At 42.5% G+C, this 25,693-nt stretch overlaps 1 protein-coding gene across 2 annotated transcripts in view; it reads left to right on the forward strand.

Moving 5' to 3' along the window:
* Positions 1–2,369: 2,369 nt before the first annotated feature.
* ENPP3 (ectonucleotide pyrophosphatase/phosphodiesterase 3) overlaps positions 2,370–25,693 on the forward strand; it is a 144,726-nt gene continuing 121,402 nt past the window's right edge. The window contains exons 1-2 of one of the 2 annotated variants that reach the window (XM_040350439.1): positions 2,370–2,625; positions 18,433–18,523. In XM_040350439.1, the coding sequence (XP_040206373.1) occupies positions 2,572–2,625; positions 18,433–18,523 (145 nt within the window). In that variant the 5' untranslated portion in view covers positions 2,370–2,571. Of the gene's footprint in view, positions 2,626–12,652; positions 12,739–18,432; positions 18,524–25,693 lie in introns of those variants that run through there. The other variant, XM_040350440.1, reaches the window with a different exon arrangement.

Genomic DNA, 25,693 nt, shown 5'->3' on the forward strand with positions numbered 1-25,693 from the left:
AACTGAGTGGTAATGTACACGCCATTACATTATGAACGTACTCACATTCCACGTATAATTAATGAAATAGCTGTGTTTACTGGTGATTTACTCCTACTGTTAAAACGTGTTAAATGGTGTATGCTTCAATCCTGCATCACCTATGTAGCCTCGCTGTGCAATACCAATCAAATTGACCTGTTCGAGTACGGCTATAGACTCATAAGCTGACCAACTTTGAAATCCAATACTACTTACTAACGGATACATCTGAATTTAGTCTCGTGTTGTTTGACTAACACCACTAACTTTTTCCGCTACATGCCAGTAACTTGATTAAACAATCAGTACCGATATACTGTTTTTTTTTTAATTTTTAGTTTGGACTTCCATTTGAGTATTTACACAATATACTTTTTTCTACTTTTTCTTGTTCTCAAATTATCCGAACAAGTCTATTGATACCGGTTTCTGATCATTTCTCGCTCTACCTCCTCCCTTTTCCCTCCCTCCCCAATTTCCCTTCCCCTTTACCTCTCCCACTTGCACAGTGTCCAGCCAGTTCATTAATCAGCACCTATTGGCTCCATATAGAAGGGATCATCAGGGATAGAAATTCTCTCCCAGATGTATTGATTACCCCAAATCAATTGCCACCAATTAAACAATTACCACTCGTGCTGACATATTTACAGGCTGAATACACATACGTCCGGACCGTGTTGCTAATTTATGTCTGTGTCTTTCTCGTGTGTCTTGTCTGTGAATTTATATATGGTAATCATCTGCTCAATATAGATTACCTTTGTCTACGTAGTTCATTTACTGCTGTACTTTTTTATATTCTACTTTTTGATACTATTAATAAATACATTTTGTATCAAGGTATTTTTTGATCATTACTCGTTGCTCATAGTAACCCCTTTAGGACCCCTCTCCAGGCCCAATCCCCAACCCCCACCCTCCCCTTCTTTTTTAGTCATATTAATGGTTACAGCAACCGTTCCCAACAGGGCAAATGATCTATTATAGGTTCTGATACTCACTATCTATATACTAGTGGCTTCTCGCACATTCCCTTCCCCCATGTCCCCTAATATTTTATTTTCTTGTCCTTGGGTGACCGACTAACAGTTTGCAGCATACAACCTGTCAGTGTCCGGCCACCCAGATCCCCAATGGTTCGTCTAAGTCCTGTTAGATGACCCGCCTCCGGGTTCACCTCAGACCAACTCCCCATCGAACAGCACAACTCGCTTGGGATCTTCTTGATGAAGGGTGGGGAACCCAGTAAGTCACTGGGGTCCCTTTGCAGCATCAGTTGCTCTGGGCCATGATGACCCAGAGTCAGTAACTCCACGTAGCACGTGCGCCCCGGCCTGGTAGGCCATATCGCCGAGGCCCGTGATGTGTGCACACCCTAAAGGTGGGTGCCCGCGCCTGGAACCAGGAACCAGTGAAGAACCCAAAGCTATGGCCGCCGCCACAGAAATACTCCTCCCAGCATGCCCCGCGAGGGAAAACGCTCCTCTAATTGGCTGCTGGGGAAAAGCGGCTCCGCCTGGACCCCTCTGACGTCACCTGCCATCCAGAGATGAAACTGCATCTCTGGAGCACAGAATGACCAACAGGACAGTTCAGGACTGGCGACAGCCGAATTTAAATAAATCAAACATGGATGAAAGCAAATAAGTCTCTCATCCCACTAAATTTAACATAGCACCTGTACTGAATGGTGCTATATGCACCATTCACCCCTAAGAATTCGGAAGAGCCATGAGGTAAATGTGCCACCCAAAACAATCCAGCAGCTCCTCCGGGGGTAGTGCTACAGAAGGGAAATTGAAGGAAAGGGTAAGTGAACAAACAATTCACTAGCTTAAAGGAACCTATTTAGAAAATAAAAAACAAACCTTTACAACCACTTTAAACTGTTAAATTCCTAAGGCATTGATGGGGGGTGCAGAGCAAAAGTGGAGGGCAGGTAAGAGGTAACATGGGCAGTAACAGAGATGAGAATATTAACATTTTTTTTTACAGGGAGATCCCATTTCTATTTAATTTTAGAGACCTGACAGGGTCTCTTTAAGTGCAAATGCTGGGGGTTTGCCAGATTATTACTAATAATAATGTGGACAGTTAAGCACTCCTGAGTACAGAGTAAAGTGTATGATTTCATAATGCCATGACATTTACAGTTTGTATTTATCACAGCTTGTCACTGTTTTTCTAAGGTAAACAATTAATCTTTATTATCCAAGATTGTACTTTATCTTGAGTCCACAGAAAATGGGATAATCGTTTTACTATTGCTAACTATGTACTGCATACAGATCAAAGTAGTTAGCCTTTGACCCTGTATATGTTCTTCTGGAATCTTCCCAGTATTTCACTATGCAGTTGTTCCTTACATAGATAAGGACTGTCTCCTTTACAGGAGAAAACAAATAGAACTGTATGCAGAGGCGTAGCTACAATCCAGGACCCTGCTTATTCAACCAGCAGACATACAAGTGCTCACTGGAGTTTGGAACTGCTGGGCAACAACAATAATCACACATTTACAAGATTGAATCAACGTTTAGCTTAAACATGGATGAACCCTATAAAAAGAAGCATGTGAATAAATATAAAATAATCTCTGGGGTAAGTGACAAGTGCATCCTATTTTATCATTTTAATTACACCCTTTTGTTCAGGTGTGTCATGTCAACACTCTTTCTCAGGATTTAAATCACGTTCTTATGAAAATTACGGGGTAGCTTAAGTGTTCAATCTCTTTTATAATATACCGTACTATGTTTAATTCTGTCATTAAATGATATTATTTATGATAATATTTTTTATGGGTGTTGAGATTTTAAACTATATGTTTGGATACGTGGGAGAGATTTCATGCGTGCAATTACCTGAATTTCCTTTTGTAACAGGTCTTTAGTAGAAAAGCAACCAAAAGAGAACATGTCCTAATGACCAAATTATATGCACATAGTATAAAAATTAAAGCCATAACATTTCAAGGGGGCCCTGAAATGTTTTGCTTTCACACCGGATACTCTGCAGGCATTTAGGAATCATTGCTAATTGCCACTCAAAGCTGTAAGTGGTCTTGCTCTCTTGCCTGGTCGATGTCAGATTGTACTATAAATGGAGTGGCAAATGGCATCCTTTCTACTATTGTTTTATTACCATATGAATCTGACACTTGCCTAAAGCTATCAAGCATGCTCTTGAACAATAAATCTGTCAGTACCATACATGTATTAAAAAGGCTACAGCAATGGAGGCGCCTGAGGCCCCATACACACGGTCGGACAAAACCCATGAGAATGGTCCGACGGACTGTTTTTATCGGTTCACCGCTGAAGTGGCCTGATGTGTGTACACACCATCATTCCAAAAAACGATTGGGTCAGAACGCGGTGACGTCAAACACACGACGTGCTGAATAAAACGAATTTCAATGCTTCCAAGCATGTGTCGACTTGATTCTGAGCATGCGCGGGTTTTGAACCGATGCTTTTTTGTACTAACCATCGGTTTGGACTGATCGGGCAGCGGTCCATTGGTTCGGTTTTGAAGCATGTTTTAAAATTTTGGACCGAAGGAAAACAGACCGTTGGGCTATACACACAGTCGGTTTGGACCGATGAAACTGAACCTCGGTCCATTCTCATCGGTTTTGTCCGACCGTGTGTACGGGGCCTAACAGTTATAGAATGTGGCATTACCAGGGCCCCCAGGGTTCCCCTAGGTCTATAGCAGTTGCCAGCTTTAAAAAAAAGTCCTATAAGTGTCAAACGCTGGTCCACCTCTTTCCTTTCCACATTCCTTATGGACCAGTAAGACCTCCACACATCCTATGGACCAGTAAGGCCTCCACACATTCTATGGACCAGTAAGGCCAACCATCTTAGTGTTTGAACAAAAGGAGCTTGCAGGAGGTCAGATGATTAAGTGTTAGGCCGGCCATACATGGTTCGAACGAGATTTAAGATGTTAATGGGCAGGCTGAATGTACCAAGTTTATTGATAAATCAACTTGGGTACAACCAACCTGCTGGATTATCTTTCAATTATCACTAGTAGCTGCTATAGCTGTTATGCCGCGTACACACGATCAGTCCATCCGATGAGAACGGACCGATGGACCGTTTCATCGGTTAACCGATGAAGCTGACTGATGGTCCGTCGCGCCTACACACCATCGGTTAAAAAAACGATCGTGTCAGAACGTGGTGACGTAAAACACAACGACCTGCTGAAAAAACGAAGTTCAATGCTTCCAAGCATGCGTCGACTTGATTCTGAGCATGCGTGGATTTTTAACAGATGGTTGTACCTACTAACGATCGGTTTTGTCCTATCGGTTAGGAATCCATCGGTTACATTTAAAACAAGTTGCCTTTTTTTTAACCGATGGTTAAATAACCGATGGCGCCCACACACGATCGGTTTTGATCGATGAAAACGGTCCATCAGACCATTCTCATCGGTTGAACCGATCGTATGTATGCGACATTAGCGATAATCACTGTCCTCTTCCGGTGGGGAAGGTTTCCCTCACCCTCCCCCGCCCTGGCCGAGAAGACCATGACCCAACATGAGGGATTCTCGCATCAACACTGTCTGTGTTGATGGGGTTCGAGCAAATTTCTTTGGTTGCAGGAAAGAGCTTTGCTCCGTGTATGGTATGTATGGTTGAAGATAGGAGTAATTAGGTGGATCAAGTCAGGACACCAGTCAACAGCACAACAATCAGAGCTGGATGTACTAGATCATCCAAAAGACAACTTAGGCCCCATACACACGATAGAATCCATCCGCAGATAAATCCCAGCAAATGGGTTTCTGCGGATAGATTCTATGGTGTGTACACGCCAGCGGATCTGTTTCCGCGGAGAAATCTCCTCTGGGATGGATTCCAGCAGATCGGATATTTGCTGTGCTGCACAACAAATCCATCTGCTGGAATCGGATCCCACGGATGGATCCGCTCGTCTGTACAGACTCACCGGATCCATCCGTCCAAAGGGATTCCCCGCACGCGTCGTAATGATTTGACGCATGCGTGGAATTCCTTATATGACAGCGTCGCGCCCGTCGCCGCGTCATAATCGCGGCGACGGCGCGACACGTCATCGCCAGAGGATTTCGGCCCGGATTTCAATGCGATGGTGTGTACACGCCATCGCATAGAAATCTGCTGAAATCCTCGAGAGGATTTATCCGCGGATACGGTCCGCTGGACCGTATCCGCGGATAAATCCTCTCGTGTGTATGGGGCCTAAGACAGGAGTGTAGAGCCTGAAGGATGCTAAAGAGCCCATTTACAAGCATCATACTCTTGCTCCATAGTGCAATATGCCAAAGCTGTGCACCTGCCTGTCACATCACAAAGAAGGATGCACTTGTGGGTGTATAATAGGGTAGGCTTTAACAGTACATAATACAAATGAGGCACCTTCTCTGAGTCTCTTGAAATCCTTATGCCTGGTACACACGATCGGAATTTCCGATGGAAAAAGTCAGACTGAGTTTTTCCATCGGAAATTCCAAAGGACTTAGAAAGAGAACATGTTCTCTTTTTTTCGATTAAACAAATTTATATCAGAAATTCCATTGATCTGTATGGAGGAAAAAACATGCATGCTCAGAATCAAGTCAACGCATGCTCGGAAGCATTGAACTTAATTTTTCTCCGCTTGTTGTAATGTTGTACGTCACTGCGTTTTGGATGGTCGGAATTTGGTGTGACAGTGTGTATGCAACACAGATTGAACGGAATTCCGTCAGAAAAATCTGTCTGAGTTTATCCCAACGGAAATTCCGATTGTGTGTATGGGGCATTACTGAGGTTACTTGAATGGGTGGGCAAAGCTCCTTCTTTGGCAATAGCCCATTGCGCCTTAATTCATCATTGAGTACAACCTTTGTTACAATTTAATTCATCGTTAAGTACAACTTTTGTTACAAATGTTAAGACTGAAATGTGTTACAGTCTTAGTTGTTTGTGGTGTATACAGAGTGAAAATACCCAGTTATGATGTGAAATGACAGATAATTAATTGGCCCTTATTCTGTCTGGTAGTGACATTTATAGCTTTAGGAATGCTAATGCTGCTAGGGGAAGAGGGTTATTTGAAGCAGAGCTGACCAGGTTGGCTCCATGACTTCTGTTTACAACTTCCAATGAGATGCTGGTGTACAATTTATCTTGTATTTCCTTATACATTATTTTTATTATTATTATTATACAGGATTTATATAGCGCCAACAATTTGCGCAGCGCTTTACATCAGAATTTACATTGTAGTTTAATTTAGATAACAGAGTATATCACATTGCAGCAGCTCTGGCAATTCTGTATTACTTAATATTGTTGAGGTATACACCAAATGTTTACTAATGAAAGTATTTAGTATGTAAAGTCATCTACCTTACTAACCGCTCAGTGTCTGCCACCCCTCTCTGCTAATCCCTTCACTGGCTTCCGATTGCCCAGCAAATTAGATCCAAAATACTAACTAAAACATACAAAGCCATTCACAACTCTGCCCCAAGCTACATCACCAATCTTGCCTCCAGAGATCACCCAAACCATTCTCTCCACTCCTCCTAAGACCTCCTGCTCTCAAGCTACCTTGTCTCCTCCTCCCATGCTAGTCTCCAGGACTTCTCCAGAGCCTCTCCCATCCTCTGGGACTCTCAGTCTGTCTGGCTATCTCCTACTCTGGCTACTTATAGGTGATCCCTGAAAACTCATCTCTTCAGGGAAGCCTATCACACCTCTAACTAACTGAACTTTTATCCATTCCATTAGCTCGTCGCCCATAGTTATAAACTTTTGTATCACTTGCCCCAACCTATTAGATTGTAATCTCTTATGAGCAGGACCCTGTAAACCCTCTTGTATTTTATTGTATTGTAACTGTATTGTCTCCCTTTAAACTGTTGTGTTATATAAATCCTGTATAATAATAATGATTGAGTTCAGTACAGTTTCTATTGCTATCTGAGGCTCCATTATAGAGATTTCTTCTCACTTGGGGTAGCGATACACATCCTGTTTTCTCTTGTTTAGCTCCACTGGCTGAACTTGAGAAATCAATTGATTACCCCATTCACACTAAACTGTCTGCCCTGCAATATTCAGACAGCCACAGCAGCACAGCACAACCTTGTGTCACAGCGCAGCAACAGAAGTAGAACATGTTGGGCCAGATTCATGTAGATCAGCGGATCTTTAGATCCGCTCGATCTACGTGTTTTACGATCCGCCGGTGCAATTTAGCGAGGCTAGTGCAGTATTCATCAAGCACTTACCTCGAAAATTGCATCGTTGGCTCGTAACTCCTAGCACCTAGCGGCCGGCGGTAGATTGCAGCCTAAGATTCGACTGGTGTAAGTCACTTACACCAGTCGGATCTAAGGGAGATCTATGAGGAATCTGATTCTATGAATCAGCCTCATAGATCCGACCGGCTGGACTCAGAGGTACGACGGCGGATCAGGAGATCCGCCGTCGTATCTCTTTGATGAATCTGCCCCGTTGTGTTCTGCTGGCAATATCGTCTGCCAATGCACCTTTAATAATAACAGACCATGCCACAATTGTGTACAATGGATACCGTTATGATGTGGTGAAGAGAAATTCCAGTGTGAAATCCCTCTTCAAACATGCATGCAGAAGGGGGCATATTCCCTATTAACCCCAAGCCAGCCGCTGCAGACAAAGCTGTCCACCAAGGATCTTGAGTCAGCAGCGCTGCCCATGTGAAAGTGGGCTAATAATGCATACTACGATTTTACTGTATGAAATATTTTATATTTTGAATACAGCTGCCTATAAACATAGGAGAGAGTGCATTTGATGATTCCAAACAATGGACTGCACACCAATGACAAAAGATATACCTGTGCTCAAATCCCAATATATTGTACATATTGTATATTGTACATGTATTTTAAATACTAAAGGGTTGTGACCACATATTAACACTACAAATTCTGGATTGGCCCTCTGCACACTGCTACACCCTTCCCAGCAAACTATGCAATGAAAAAAAGGGTTATTTAGTTCACATATATTGCAATACATGTTTAAGCCGACCAACTGCGTCAAAGTAATCCCTCTTATGGCTAGTCCTACACTGCCTTGCCACTGCAAATGCTAAGGTGGACACCATGCCAACACAGGGCATGTTGGTTGTCTTTATGTGCCACAACACTGGGGAGATGTTCTTTTTTTTGAGCAGGTGCAGAATTACCTAGTTTTTTAGTCATTCTAAATGACTTGAGGGCAACATCCATTAATGCATTATACATGTGAACGTTCACACAAACATTTACATGTCTAAGGCCCCGTACACACGACCGAACATGTCTGCTGAAACTGGTCCGCGGACCAGTTTCAGCAGACATGTTCGGTCGTGTGTACGGCCGACCGGACAGGTTTCCAGCGGACATTTGTCCAACCGACCGTTTTCCGGTGGACAAATGTTTCTTAGCATGCTAAGAAACATGTCCGCTGGAAGCCTGTCCGTCGAACATGTTCGGTCGTCTGTACAGACTCACCGTACATGTCCGATGGGCCGCCATCCCTCGCATGCGTCATAGTGATTCGACGCATGCATGGAAGCATTGAACTTCCAGGGCCGCGCACGTCGCCGCGTCATCGTCGCGGCGACGGCGCGGCCATGTCACCGCGTATCGTGTACGCGCGGATTTCTGTCTGATGGTGTGTACAACCATCAGACAGAAATCTCCGGGCGGACATGTCCGCTGAAAACGGTCCGGCGGACCATTTTCAGCGGACAGTCCGTCCGTCTGTACGAGGCCTAACACTTAAATTACCTGCAAAATTGGACCACAAAAGCAAAGTTTTAAAGTTTAGACCTACACTTTTCAATGTTGCCGGAGAATCTGGACCACAATGCAATTGTGTGCATGGGCTCTAAGGACTTCAATACCGCTGCGTTCTGAACCCTCTAAAGCTGTACACTGTGGGATTATGTGGGCCCAAAATAAGCGTATAGCAAAAATGAACATCAAAGATAGTATAAAAATATATGTAGCGGTGTGTTGTCACTGGTTGCTATCATCCACCATATCACCCTGCTGCCAGACCTCCATATTTCACCCTCAGAGATAATGAACAGTCATTTTGCTTTGTTTTGTTTTTGTTTATTTGGAGGATATAAATGGTTGGGGAAAGGGGATATGCGATGCCCATAGAACAGATCACTTTGCCATCATAGTTAAAGAATTAGTTGTATGAATTGAGCTTTTGTTTTGAAGAACTGATGGGCTCTATCATTCACAGACACTTCCCCTGCATAACTCCTGCAGGCCGTTGTTCCTCCTCTGCATCAACTTCTGCAGACTGTTACTCCCAGGACTTCTCTCCTCCTGCACAAACTTCTCTGTGAACTATTAGTCTTTCCACCCCATCATCTTCACTTTACTCCAGCGATCACTCTGAATGGTCACTGGTACTTGTTGACTTGCTGAACTATTAGTAGGCCAGGGGCCTGCAGTACACCTTGGCGGCCTAGACATTTAGCAGTTTAGATTAGCTTGTGGACTACTGATCCCAGCTAGCCCGACTTGAAAATCCTGTGCCCGCAGGCCGCATCGATTTGTCACAAAACCCCACAGTCTCTCCTCTGGCCTTGCACTCAGCTCCCCTGGCATGCCTCTTCCAGATATCCCCTGTGTCTCATTCACCGACCTTCTCCTGCCCTGAGTCCATGGTGAAGAACTTAACCAGACATGCGTTCCAATAGCTTCTCCAGCCCCCTCTGTTCCAAGACACCTCTTCCATGACCGTGTAGGGATGAGGCTCCCTCCCAGCTCCCGGGCTCCTCCGCCGAGGCACGCACCCCCCAGATGAAGATGGGCCTCCTGCTGCTATCTAGCACTCCATTCTTCACGTCTCCCAGCCAACAACTCCCCTCCAGTGAGCTGGACCTGAGCTTAAGAAGGAGGGCTGCCCCCTGCCAATTCCAGTTGGGAATTGGTCAGGGCTCCTCACATGAGCACCCTGCCACTTCAATACTCAGCCCTGCCCCTCTTCCAGAACATTCTCCCTGGAAGCAGGGGAGGCACACAAGAACTAAAGCACAGGCTGTCATTTTTTACGGGCCACCATCTGATCAATGTCTGGATAGTAAAGTATCAGAACCACCAGCCCAATATATTTTATTAGTACTGCTCCCAGGAGGTAAATACCCCTCAGGGCAATCCTCCTCTGCCTACTGTGGCCTTAACCACTTGCCGACTGCCTAACATACATTTACGTCGGCAGAATGGCACAGGCAGGCAAAGACATGTACCCGTACGTTGCTTTGAAGCTGCCGCCTAGCGGGCGCGCCGCAAGCTCCGCGAACGTGCCCGCGGACTTGATGTCTACCGTGTCCCGCGATTGTGTCACGGAGCAGCAGAACAGGGTCCATGGTGAAGAAGGAGGGCTGCCCCCTGCCAATTCCAGTTGGGAATTGGTCAGGGCCCCTCAAATGAGCACCCTGCCACTTCAAGGGAGGGGGCGAGAACGACATTCCACACCAGGGAGAAAGTGTCACATTACGGTGTGGAGTTACAGACAGAAGAACAGGAAGTGAGGATTTCTCAGAAGAAATAAGGACATTTAAAAGCAAAATCGAAGGATGAGGTAAGTGAAGGTGGACTGCACTAAGGTAAAGGAAGCTATTTAAGATTTTTTTTTTTTACCTTTACATAGATGCCTATGTAAACAAGACATTTCCCTGTTCTGTTCTGCCTAGTAACAGGACAGTGATCTACTGCTCCCTGTCATCGGGAGCAGTGATTCCTGTTGTGTCACTTGTAGTCCAGCCCCCACACAGTTAAAATCACTCCCTAGGACACACTTAACCCCTTCCTCGCCCCCTAGTGGTTAATCTTCCCCTGCCAGTGTCACTTACACAGTAATCAGTGCATTTTTATAGCACTGATCGCTGTATAAATGACAATGGTCCCAAAATAGCGTCAAAAGTGACCGATGTGTCCGCCGCAATAATGCAGTTACGATAAAAATCACTGATCGCCGCCATTACTAGTATTTTTTTTTAAATATAATACAAATGTCAAACCATACCCTATTTTGTATACGCTATAACATTTGCGCAAACCAATCAATATACGCTTATTTTTTTTAACCAAAAATATGTAGAAGAATAAATATTGGCCTAAACTGAGGAATTTTTTTATATATATATATATATATATATATATATATATATATATATATATATATTTGAAGGATATTTATTATAGCAAAAAGTAATAAATATTGAATTTTTTTCAAAATTGTCGCTTTTTTTTTGTTTATAGCGCAAAAAATAAAAACCGCAGAGGTGATTAAATACCACCAAAAGAAAGCTCTATTTGTGGGGAAAAAGGACAATTTTGTTTGGGTGCAACGTCGCACGACCGCGCAATTGTCAGTTAAAGCGACGCAGTGCCAAATTGCAAAATATAGCCCGGTCATTGAGCAGCCAATTCTTCCGGGGCTGCCTAATGTGGTTAAAAATAAATAAAAAATAAAACATATTTTATGCTACTTCTCTCTGATTTGAATAGAAAACAACCAGAAAATGAGAGGGAAACATATTTTGCAGACTCATGTCCTACCAGCATTAGGGATGAGCTCCGGCGTGTTCGCACACTCCACGTGCAGAGCCCGCCAGTAAGTCTGCACTGCTCTGCGCTAATCACAGGCAGGGATCAGCTGCAGAGATTGGGAAATGTCTCCCTGCCTGTGGTTAGCACAGCGCTGTGCAGACTTCCTGGCGGGCTTTGCATGTGGAGTGTGCAAAACACTCCGGAGCTCATCCCTAATTGGCATAGAGTGGATTTGTTTCCAGGTGCAGCCAGTGAAATGCGTGTAAATCAGAAACTGGGAACATTTTAATTTTTTCAGTTAATTCTGCAGGTTTTTAAAAAAATCTTTACATGCACGCGCACTTTTTTTTTTTTTTTTATACATTGAATCACATTACTGTTTCAATAACGGTCAAAACAAGGTTCTGGCTATTCTGAAATGAGCTTAAAGGGGTTGTAAAGGTAAAAAAAAAAATCCTAAATATCGTCCTTTACCTTAGTGCAGTCCTCCTTCACTTACCTCATCCTTCAATTTTGCTTTTAAATGTCCTTATTTCTTCTGAGAAATCCTCACTTCCTGTTCTTCTGTCTGTAACTCCACACCGTAATGTGACACTTTCTCCCTGGTGTGGAGTGTCGTTCTCGCCCCCTCCCTTGAGGGGGCAAGCAGGAGAGTCAGGACGCCCACTAACACACAGCTCCTTTCTCTATCTGCAACGTAGAGTGTCCTGACTCTCCTGCTCGCCCCCTCCCCCCTCAAGGGAGGGGGCAAGCACAACACTCCACACAGGGAGAAAGCCTTGCATTACTGTGTGGAGTTACAGACAGAAGAACAGGAAGTGAGGATTTCTCAGAAGAAATTAGGACATTTAAAAGCAAAATCGAAGGATGAGGTAAGTGAAGGAGGACTGCACTATGGTAAAGGAAGATATTTGGGATTTTTTTTTTTTTACCTTTACAACCCCTTTAAGAAGCATTTGTTACTGGCAATGCTTTCCTCAATCCTTCCTCCAGAAAACACCTTCTCAAACAACACTTTGCATGTTACATCACAGCAGGTGATTATTTAATTAGAATCACAGGAAACATTTCACAGGCATTCTAAAAGCAGACGAGACAATGGTAAACAACTCTCGTGTAAGTACTATCTCTTCAGTCCTTGTATTCTTTCTTTAAAACAATAGATAGGATGCAATTCAAAGGCTAACGTTTTTATCTATATTCTCATTATATAAACAAATGTTAGTTTTAGTGAATGGATTCCATTTAACTGCCTAATATAACCTGGCATGCGAATTACACATGCTACATGGTTGCGCTGTATTTAGTATAGAAACATTATATGTTCAAGTTCTGAACACTTATACGTTTTGGAGGGATGAACATACTTCCAGTAGTCTTTTGCGGTGAGCTCAGAAAAAAGCAGTCTATAAGTTGGTTTACAGAGTACACAGACTAAAGGCCCATACACACGATAGGACTTTTTGACAACAAACTTCAAAATGAGCAGGTTTTCAAAAAAATCCGACCGTGTGTACGCTCCATCGGACAAAATTTTTCTGTTTTCATCTATTGGCCAGTTTTCATCTATTGGCCAATACACTTTATTTAGCATTTTATTTATGGTAATGAGCCATCATTCACTAGAGCGCAACACCACATATTGATTTTTATACATATTTATTATTAGTACGGATCGACCAATCCGGTGTCTGCTGCAACTAGTGTTCCATTATTTATTATTATCCAGGTAGCGTGGGAATATTCTCTTAATTTCGTATTTTTCTTTTCTTGCAAAAAATGAACCTGAAATAAGAAACAAACAACTATCATATCTAAGAAATGGTAAACTACAATATAATATATTTTCTTCTTGGGTTTAAATATTCTTTAGTCACCATGCTGGCACAGACCACAAAGACAAAATGTGTGTGATGGAAAACGAACTAGAAATGTTTGCTAAGTCGGGAATATGGCATCCCAAATTCTATGTTTTTTGCCTATTTGCAGGTTAGACACGCACTACAAGCCCAATTTAAATTACAGCCGGTAAGATGGCAAAAGCTCACGCATCTCCAAAGACTAATCAAGACGGGGGTCTTGAAAGGTCTTATATCAGAATTGTACGAACGGATCAGCGATCAGTTAATAGGAAAAGAGAAGCTGAGCAAGAATAAACAGAGGTGGGAGGAGGATATTGGACTCATAACAAATGACCAATGGGACAGGATACTGGAACTAGGGACAGTGGTTTCATTAGCCCCCTCACCAGGGCCGTCTTTTTTTTTTTTTTTAGGGGTCCGGAGGCCCCCAGGGGCCCGGAGGACCCCAGGGCCCCAGATGGCAACCCCCCCCTTTTTTTAATTTATTTTTAAATAAAAAAAATAAAAAAAATTATATATTTTTATTAAAGGGACAATTTTTTAATATATTTTTATTTTATTTTTTATTAAAGGGACAATTTTTTTTTTGAGGTCTGGGGGTCCCCAGGGGCCCATAGTTCCCCAGGGCCCCGGGTGACAGCCCCCTTTTTTTATAAAAAAAAAAATATTTTTATTTATATATATATATAAATAAAAATATTTTTTTTTTTATAAAAAAAGGGGGCTTTTATATATATATATATATTATATATATATATATATATATATATATATATATATATATATATATATATATATATATATATATAAAAATGTTTATTATTATTATTATTATTATAGGACCCAGAGGTCCCCAGGGCCCTGGATGGCAACCCCCCTTTTTTTTTATAAATTTTTTTTTTTATATATTTTATTTCTTTTTATAAATATATATATATATATTTTTATATATATCTATATCTATATATATATATATATATATATATATATATATATATATATATATTTTTTTTTTCTTTTTATTAAAGGGCTCAGAGGTCCCCAGGGCCCCATGTGGCAAACACCCTTTATCTTTTTTATAAATGTTTATTTTTTTATTTTTGTTTATATATTTTTTTAATTTTTTTTTATTTAAGGGCCCAGAGGTCCCCAGGGCCCTGGATGGCAACCCCCCCTTTTTTTTATAAATGTTTCTTTATATATATTTTTTATTAAAGGGCCCAGAGGTCCCGGATGGCAACCCCCTTTTTTTTGGAATTTATTTTTATTAAAAAAAAAATATTAAAGGGCCCAGACGTCCCCAGGGCCCCAGATGGCAACCCCCTTTTTAAAATATATTTTTTATATATATTTTTTATTTATTTTTTTCTTTTTATTAAAGGGCCCAGAGGTCCCCAGGGCCCCAGATGGCTACACCCCTTTTTTATATATATTTTTCTTTATTTCTTTTTTTGTAAAGGGCCCCCCACTTCTAAATTTGCGGCAGCCCCCCCTGCTTCTCAATTTCAGGCGGCAGCACCCCCCATCCCGGTTCTCTGCTCCAGGGGGCCATGCCTGAAGCTGTGTAAGTGGCTCCATAATTCCTGATGGCGGCCCTGCCTCCCGTTAAGCCCCTGTGCTGCCCACAAATCAGGCTGAAAATCATCAGCGGCACGCAGCCAGTGACAGTACTGATTCCCTTCGAAGTTTTTTAAAATGTACAGCACCCCTGGCTTCCCTTTAGACGCGCACTTCTCCCTTCCTGCCACTGGGTGCTGCTTGCATATAAAAGTGAATTAGAATGTGATTTTATAACATCCCCAGTTTGCTCTTCCTGAGGCTGACTTCTTCATGTCCTGCTCCTCAAGGTATGTCACTGTTTGCTAATCTATATTGTAAATTGAAGTTTTCTGTAGAGTGTGCCCAAAGTCTTTATAATATTTGATGATTCACTGCAGGTTTGGTCAGTGTTTTAAAAAGTTCCTCTATTTTACACATGGCATGGCATGGGGGTCACAGCACCGTCTGTCCATTCTGCTTTAGCACCATGGGACCCCATGCCATGCCATGTGTAAAATAGAGGAACTCTTTAAATCACAGACCAGACCTGCAGTCCAGGCTGAGTAAAGCCTCAGAGCACATGACATTACTGTCTGTATTTAACTGCTTGATGGGCTTATTTTGGGCCTGGCTGGTTCACATGTATGTGTTTTGGCGGCCCACATTTGCGCAGGCACACCAGCCCATTTGAATGGGCCGCCATGCCTGCGTTTCCTGCAAAGAAAAGTGCATGCCTCATGTTATAGGCTGCGCACACGGCACCCCTATGCCCATGAAGCACTGAAATACAGCACTGTCTGTCCATTCTGCTGTCTGCTGTGACTTATCTGCAGTTCCCGCACTGTCAAACTTGCTGCATTTTTAGACGTTTAGGTCACGCTTTTAAAAACACAGTGCGTTTGTGTGTGCAAGAACTGCAGGTAAGTAGCATGGTGCAAAAGCAGAATGGATTTCAAGGCAACTGTATTTTTAAAATGCTGAATGCACCTTTTTTCTGCAGGAAACAAAGGCATGGCAGCCCATTCAAATCAATGGGCTGCTGTACCTGCACAAATGAGGACCACCCAAAACATACATGTGAACCAGCCAGGCCCAAAATAAGCTGGAGGGGGGCCCCAAAAAAATGTTTGCCCTGGGCCCAAACCATATTAAAGACGGCCCTGCCCCTCACAACGGGTTTCTCACTTGTTTCTCCTCCACAGGGTCTACTATACCCCCAAGAAATTATATGGATTTGGATGGAAGTCAGATGACAAATGTCCCAGATGTCAAAATACAGGGGACCTCATCCACATGATGTGGAAATGCCCAAAACTGCATAGATATTGGGCTAAGATTCTGGACATTATAAATGCAACCTTTGGAACCACTCTGGAACTTGAAGCCAGGGTTTGTCTATTAGGATGCATTGAAGAGAGAATGGGGCAGAGGGATATATTAGTAGCAGCTATAAGATGCCTGTTTCAGGCGAGGAAATTGATCGCACTAAAATGGCAAGCACAAAATCCACCCACAGTAGAGGAATGGTTTAACGTAATAAACAGCACAATTGGGAAGGAAAGGGGAACATGGATTAGAAGGGGTAACCTCAAAAAATGTAATGCAATATGGGAGCACTGGTTATGTAAAATAGGCCGCTCACTTTAATCAGGGAAAGTTAGGTAAAGAATAATCTAAGGAAAGGAACAGAACCAAAAAACGTGTATGCACTTTAAAAGTAAGATAGGAGGGAGGGAGGGAGGGTTGGGAATGGGATTGAAGGAAATTTTTAACCTATGCAATTAATTTTTTGTATGCACATATAATGCACTGAATATAGAATATGGATTTGTATTTTTTCTTTCTCTGCTATATATGTATGGAAACAATAAAAAAAAGTATTGAATTTAAAAAAAAGAAATGTTTGTTTCGGATTTAGTTGTTAAAGTGGAGGTTCACCCGGAAATAACATTTTTTACCCTTAGATTCCTGCTAATTTTGTCTAGGGGAATCGGCTAGTTGTTTTAAAATCAAAGCTGTACTTACCGTGGTAGAGAGCGATCTTCTCCGCCGCTTCCGGGTATGGGCTGCGTGACTGGGCGTTCCTATTTTGATTGACAGTCTTCCGACAGGCTTCCGACGGTCGCATCCATCGCGTCACAATTTTCCGAAAGTAGCCGAACGTCGGTGCGCAGGCGCAGTATAGAGCGACGGTCGGCTTCTTTCGGCTACTCGTGACGCGATGGATGCGACCATCGGAAGCCTGTCGGAAGACTGTCAATCAAGAAGGAACGCCCACTCCCGAAGACCCATACCCGGAAGCGGCGGAGAAGATCGCTCTCTACAACGGTAAGTACTGCTCGGATTTTAAAACAACTAGCCGATTCCCCTAGACAATATGAGCATCAATCTACGGGTAAAAAATTTTTTATGGGTGAACTCCCGCTTTAAGTAAATCATTTTGTTTCATCATATTTGTTATGTTGGAATGATTCGTTTTCAGAATTCGTTTTGTATATTCGGATTCATTTTGTATATTCGTTGTTCCAAATTTTTGTAAGTTATTTCTGAAGATTTGGATTCAGAGATTCTGATGGATCCACCTCCATCCAACCAAAACACAATAAGTAGGAATTGGCTTATTTCACTTTTATAACTTACTGTAACTATTTATTGCAAAATAACCCACGATAAATGCTTAGTGGTCCCCTTTTGGGCTAAAAAGGTCCAATGAACTGGATGCCGTTGACTAGTGAGGGTGCAGGCTGGGTAAAGGTTTGTCCAGACTCAAAGAACGCTGCAGTTGTAGGAACCGCACATCCTGCCGGGTCTTAGGGGTTAACAGGTAAAAACAGCCTCAGATCAATTCATCCAAGCTTAGCCCCCTTTTTATTGCAATATGTTTTCGTTTCATATGTATTATTTCGTTCATCTTTTAGAATTCATGTTACGCTCACTAGAATATAAACAAATATATCCAAATCAATTTGGATCATTCATTATGTCGTTATGTTATTTCAGATGCTTTAAACATTACCAAAAGGCTCAAACTATTGCATCCTGTCATCCGAATGAAACAAATTAATACAAATTCATTAGTTGTTTTCATTATAATTTTTGGGGGGATTTGTTGAAATTCATTACTATTGTGATTAAAATATTCGGGTACATCTCAAGCTTCGCATAATGAAAACTTTTTCCGAATTTCTACGGAAATGTAATGAATCCCACATATCTAAAACTGAGTCATTTCTGAAACTAGTCTAAACATTTATGGGTTTTATTCGAACCTGAAGTTCTCATGTGGCTAAATAAGCCTGGAGTCTGTCACAATTCTTGCAAGTATACTTATATTAGATTCATGGAAGTTTAGCATGAAGTCAATGTTATGAAGTTATTTTTAGACATTTTATACTGTATTCTCTTACAGGTTCTCCTTGTTGCGTTGGTGGTTATGTCACTTGGATTAGGACTTGGCCTAGGATTGAAAAAGGACACAAAAGAACCTGACAGACCATCATGTATGTCCTATATGTGAAGGTTTTATATGATGTTGGTTATCTAGGGTTGCAAAGTGATTTTATCCTTGCTGTACTGTATCTGTGTGTGCTTTAACTAATAGTCCTTGGATGAATTTGCTGCACAATAGTAAGGCCTGGCAATCTTATGTAAACTATCGACACACTACAACTACTGACATTTGACATAAAAAAAACACACTATAGGACAACTGTTCAGACGTTCTTATCGTAAGTTCTTGAAGCATCTTCACATACTTCACCTCCCTTTTGGTTTTCCACTTTTTATCTAGGTTCACTAGGTTTTCTACACCTCCTTTACTTCAGATAAATATGCATGAGACTGACGGCTGATTTTAAGGTTCACTGGGTTTCTTTTCAAGCTCCACCCGATTTGGTTAATTCTGTCATATTGTTTTTTATTATGATAAAGACTGACACAACGCTCGACTTTGGTTCACTGAGTTCCTTTATCAGGGAGTTCCTTTACCGGCGTAACCTCCTTTACCCCTTTTGTCCTCTCTTTCCTATTATGCTTGAAAATGACTACACATAACAATTTCACAAAGCCAGTGACTTTGAACATCCAAAGTAGATAAGAAACGCAGGGAAAGCTAAATCAAAGGGTTCACAGACTACACTGTGACAAATGGATGTGCTCTAATAACAATTTTTTTAAAGTTTTGTATTGTAGAAATTAAAAAGTAATTTAGAAACCTTTGCCAACCTTTGACAAGAGCATACAGTTGTGATCAGTAGAAGAGTACAAAACCTGACTGCTCTTGTTCTAACTAAGCTCTGTGAAATTAATATATAATATTTTATGTAGCACAGCTTTATTCTGTTGCTAGCATTATTTTAATGATTGACCTTGCTGCTCTTATTATTTAAACTTTGACAATTTTAAAATATAAATTCTAAAAGTATTTTTCATTTCGTCTGCAATATGCAGATTCTAACATGGACAGTTATCCCGAAAATGCATCTATCCTTACAGTCTGGATAAATTAAAGCTCAATGCCATTTAAGACTTTTTTAACTTTAAATGTTTGATTGCAAGTCGAATTGTATGCTGCTTACTTGTACCTCTTAGGCCTCGTACACACGATAGGATAGCCAGGAGACAACGGTCTGAATGACCGTTTTCATCGGTCAAAAACGATCGTGTGTGGGCCCCATAGGTTACTTAAACTTTGGTTAAAAAAATAGGAACTTGCTTTAAAATTTAACCGATGGATGCCTAACCAATAGGTCAAAACCGATCGTGAGTATGCAAAAGCATCGGTTAAAAACCTGTGCATGCTCAGAATCAAGTCAACGCATGCTTGGAAGCATTGAACTTCATTTTTTTCAGCACGTCGTCGTGTTTTACGTCACTGTGTTCTGACACGATTGGTTATTTAACCTATGGTGTGTAGGCATGACAGACCATCAGTCAGCTTCATCGGTTAACCTATGACAATGGTCCTTCAGACCGTTGTCCTCTGGCTATCCTATCGTGTGTACAAGGCCTTAGAGATGACTGTAGAATTTCTAGCTCTGCCTAACCATCATGGAATTACAACACCAAATTTATGGTGTCACAGTCCACCAATGGCTTCTTATTTAAAGTTTTTGGGGTTAGAGTAAGCATAAAAGGATGCCTTGAGAATATTTTATTGATACCACGGTTGGCTGAACTGCCTTAGGGCTAGTTTACATTTATGTAATCCCAGTGGTGGCTGGTGTGGTTTTTTTTTTGGGGGGGGGGGGCACATGTGGAGCGGCACTACCCCCCCCCCCCCCCACAGCACTTGCACACTCCCCCACCACCACCGGCTGTCCTTACCTCTTGGATGCGGGCGGTGAGAACGTGGCGGGCTCGGGGAAAGGTGTCCTCTCCAGGAGCAGCTTCCATGGTGTTTCCTCTCTCCTCCTCCCGACACTAGGTGTCCAATAGGATCGCCAGACCGTTTCATACCTGCTTCCCGATGGGCCGGGAGGACGATCAGTGTTACACCAGCGAATTTTCATTCGCTGTTGCAACACACCTGGGTGGGCTCCAGACGCAGTGCTCTGTGTCCCGAGTCCACCCTATTTTGAAGCCCAATAGGCCTATGGCTCTCATCAGTGCTCCAAAAAAAAAAAAACCCTGGTCGCTGTAATTCATATGCTTGGTGACCCAAAAGGGTCTGGAGACATGAATAGGGTAGGGGGGAGCGGCGCCCAGCACCCCTAATGGGCCCCTGTGTTACCCTCTGAAGAGTGATCTGGGTGGATCGCTTTTCAGAGGGCATTCGACAGATAGTGAGGAGACATTACGTCACTCCTTCACCACCTGTTTTAACCATTAAAAACCCACTCCACTGTGCTGCATTGCACGTGATTATGCTGATAATGTGCAAGATGTTGTAACCTGTAGCAACCACTCTGCAGGCTGCACTATGTACGTTACATATTCCTGAACTATGTAATTTACAAACCCCTAACCCCTGCACTCTATACATTACTTACTCTTGACCCCTGCACTCTGTACATTGCATACTCCTGACCCCTGCACTCTGTATGTTACTCAATCCTGACCCTTGCACTCTGTGTGTTACTCTCTTCTGACTACTGTGCTCTATACATTGCATACTCTTGACCACTGCACTCTGTAGGTTACCCACTCCTGACCCCTGCACTATGTACATTACCCACTCCTAACTACTGCACACTGTATGGTACATAGTTCTGACACCTACATTGTGTACATTACATCAGGGCTCAAAATTTCAAGTCCTGAGCTACTAGCCAGGCCTCAAGAGTTACTCGCCACCAGTTACCCCACCTAATTCATACACTGCCCTGCGCCTAATTGCACCCGTAAACACGCCCTTGTAGATTATCTCATGGAATGACAATGTTTTATGGAGAATCAAGTTACAAAATTAAATATTACCAACAACAACTTTAACAAAATGGGACAGGGCACTGGGGGCAGACCAGAGGGACAGGGCACTGGGGGCAGACCAGAGGGACAGGGCACTTGGGGCAGACCAGAGGGACAGGGCACTGGGGGCAGACCAGAGGAACATGGCACTGGGGGCAGACCAGAGGGACAGGGCACTGGGGGCAGACCAGAGGGACAGGGCACTAGAACTGGGTCTCTTCCCCATTCTCTTGCTGTCTCCTCTGCAACTCCCATCCATCCTCTCTCTCTCTCCCATTCATCTCATCATCAGGAGCCTGTGTGTGCGGCTCCACGCTTGCATGTCCCCACTTCCCCCTTTTATTCAGGCTGGCAGAGAGGAGAGGAGCTGCAGCACAGCGGGAGGGAGTACAATCCAGCGCTGAGATCCACACAACTGCACAGCCATTGACACCATAGCACAGCGCACACTGACAGCGCACAGCACACATTGAGACCAGTCTGTTCACAGTGCTCAGGCTAAACTGTTGGACACTTACATAGAGCACAAGGAGAAGAAAACTGCACAAACTAGAAGGCTGCCGCTCTCATGTCAGGGCAACTTTCAGTGAGCGCTGCACCGGAGTGGTCATTTTTGCAATCCTCCACCTCACTCATTACTTTCTGCTCTCCAGCTACATTGGTCGGGCCCGGGGGAGGGGGGCAGGCTCAGAGAGGTCATACTGTTAGGTCCCATGGCTTAATGAGAATTGTAAGGAGAGCACCTGTGTACTGCTCTGCCTATGCGCGGCTCAACAGACTACTTTTCCCGAGCATGCACCTTTCCTCTTCGGCCGCCAATCTCATCGGGACTCTAATGCCGCATACACACCATCACTTTATGTGATGAAAAAAAAACGACACTTTCTGTGAAGTAAAAAATGACGTTTTTGAAACTTCAATTTTCAAAGACGAAGTTGCCTACACACCATCGTTTTCTCACAATGATCTTGCAAAGTGAGGTTACGTTCCACCACGTTTTACCATCGAAGCTTGCTTCATAAGTAGCTTCTGGGCATGCGTGGATGAAAAAAACGTCTTAGAAAACGACGTTTTTTGCTACACACGGTCAATTTCTGTGAAGTAAAAAGTGCACTTTTGAAAAATGACACATAAAATTGAAGCATGCTTCAATTTTTTTTGGTCGTTTTTTACAAGACATAAAACGACGTTTTCCCCCACACACAGTCAATTAAAGTGACGTTTTTAAAAACGTCATTTTTTTTCATCACATAAAGTGATGGTGTGTACGCGGCATACGTGTAGGCACAGATTGAAGGGAGATTGGTCATGCAGCCCTGTCATCACTCGCCCCCAGCTTAAATCCACTCGCCAAATGCTAGTAGGCGAGTGGAAATTTTGAGGGCTGCATTACATACTCCTGACCTTTGCAGGCTGAATGTTACATGTTCCTGACACCTGCATTCTGTATGCTTTATACACCTGACATCTGCACTCTGTATAGTATACATATTTAACCCTTGTGCTCTGTACTGTTAGTTCAATGTTGCCACACCCAAATTTCCCCACTGTGCACACTGGCTCCTTCTTCTCTGCTTGGTGGCTGGGGGGTGTGGGTCAGAACCTGGGCCTGTCAGGTGTAGGGGGCTCTATCAGGTAGGCTGTATAGGGTTTTATGATTACTAATGGTGGCCCTGACATACCCATTCTATTGGTACTGCCTCAAATTGATGTAACAAATGTTGGGGCTAAATCTAGTATACCTGTGAAGAATGTGACACTATTCTTCGGGGCCCAGCCAGATGAAATGCCCTATTCAGAAACTGTCCCCAAGGAAAATACACACAGCTCCCAAATCTGGAATATTTTTGTGTAGTTGGCTGATAGGGAAGCCAAAGGGTTCTCAGGAGCACCAATGAGTATAGAGAAGAGAATCCCTGTGCAAGTTTAAGTGAAAGCCTGGGGGAATGCTTAAAAATGAGGATGGGGGTTTACCAGGGTTGTTTATCAGCCCAAAATTGTTTGTCTGTGGATAACTGAATGCAAATAAAAATGGGGAGGGTATGACTGTTTTAAAATGGGCATGTACACAGAAAGAGGGCAGCTTTATAGAAGAGACTTATGTAGCCATACCAAGCTGCTTAAGCAAGCTGCCTTAATCTGTGCCAGACAATACTGAGAAAATGTACATTTTGACAGCTGTTAAAACTTGAAATACCAGTCTGGTTTTATGTTGCGTGCCAGCTTTCGTACAATGGACTTCCTTGTCAGCACAAAAATCTGACTAGAGAGGAAACACCCATATATTGGAGAAGCCTAGTACTACTTCCCTACTGTTAGCTTTCAAAAAAGGAAAAACACATCTCTTACAGATATAATGTGTCCTCATTTTATTTATGTAAATTATAGTATATTTTGTAGAGTGAGTACAGAACCTAAATTGGCTATGTACCGAGAAGTAAAATTTTAAATAAATAAAACGATTTCAAGAAGATGCTTCTTTCCAGCAAAATCATGCTTGTTTGTCCATGCATGCAAAACATAACCATATGTGGATGGCCCCAAGAATAATGGTCACTATTTAGAGTTCATGCACACTGGCCTTAAAGTAGAACTAAAGGCAAAACACTTGGATAGAGCAAGGGAGTTGTATACCCCTTGTCAATTTTTTCCCACAATCTGTGTCCCATTAGGGAGATTCCCCTTCACTTCCTGTACCATAGCCAAACAGGAAGTGAGAGGAAATCTCTGCAAATTAAGGGAATTCCTTGGGGACACCCAGGTCACCAGATCTAATGTCCCCATTGAAAGATATACCCTCTTTTCTGGGGACAACCCAAGATTTGGGATTTTTTGTTAACTTTCACTTTCAATGATAACAGGAAAATAATTTAATGGGGACTGGGATAAAAACTAACACTCTTTCTAATCCTTCTCCCCTCTATAAAAAAACTTTTTTCCTTTTTAGTTATACTTTAAAAAGATTAAAAAAAAAATGTTTTGGGGGCAGAAAAGAACACTCATATAGGGAGTTTTTGTACAGGCGTTTAGGAGCGTTGCATGATTTAAAATAATGCAAGACAGAAGGTGTGTGTGTGTTTTTTTTTGCCTCTAAATGTACTAATGTGCATGAATACCATTAGCTGCTGTACAGGTATAATGCTGAACTCCTCTAGAAGCAACATTTGTTTAAGCCAGTGTACATGGAGCCTTAAACTTGTAGAATAAATTATATGCAGGTTCCTTTATCCTGAGTGCATAGGGTGCCTCAAAACCCAAGTTACTCATTTATGCAAATTAAACTTAGGGCAAAAAAAGTTATATTTTTTCATCACTCCCTCTCCTCAATATTATTCAGTGAGGCAGCCCATGATATGTACTTTAAAAATAACATAGGAGGTATGGAAGTAGAAGCCATGGGGCTAAACCTCAAATTCATGAGCTATAGGCTTGGGAAGCAATGTGCAGACCTCTCCAGACGTCTGAATTTCATTAATATAACAGGATACTACTTCATTTTTATTTGAACTATATAGTAGCTAAATATGGTATACGTTTGAATTCACCTTTAGGTGCCCCACGTAGGATAGCCATAAATTGTCCAATGTTACCCTCTTTTAATGGTTCAGTTTAATACTTGGATGAGAATTGGTCTGTCTAAGGTTACCCTAGGGGTGATGTTTTTGACACCAGAGTCACTAAGAGCCGGTTCACACTGGGGCGACCTGGGATCCGACTTCAAGTCGCCCCAAGTTGCCCTTAGTCACGCGGTCGAGAAAATGAATGAAAGTGAATGGGAGCCGTCTTAATGTACACTACTGAAGTCGCTCCGACTTCAGAAAAGGTTCCTGTACTACTTCAATCCGACTTCTAGGCAACTTGTACCCATTAATTTTAATGGAAGTCGCCTCAGAAGTCGCATCACTGTCTTAACTGAAGCAACAATTGCCTGATGATTCATACTCAAGTCGTGTCCAAGTTGTCTCCCAAAACCGTGCTAGAAGTCGTGTTGCCCCTGTGTGAATGGGCTCTTACTATCGCACATGAAACTTTTGCATGTTGTTGCATAATTCTTTTAGGATACGATCTCTCATTGAGCAGAGGGAATGTAATAACTCACCTACTGTACACTGTCTTTACTGACAGGACACATGGGATTAATTGTGTGAACAGGACAGTCAGATATGTCTTGAAGCTAACATTTCAGAACTATTGTTCATCTGTAGGTACTAGGGGCCAGATTCACAAAAGGGATACGACGGCGTACGTCGGCCTACGTCGCC

Source organism: Rana temporaria, chromosome 4, assembly GCF_905171775.1.
Source record: "Rana temporaria chromosome 4, aRanTem1.1, whole genome shotgun sequence".
NCBI lineage: Eukaryota > Metazoa > Chordata > Amphibia > Anura > Ranidae > Rana > Rana temporaria.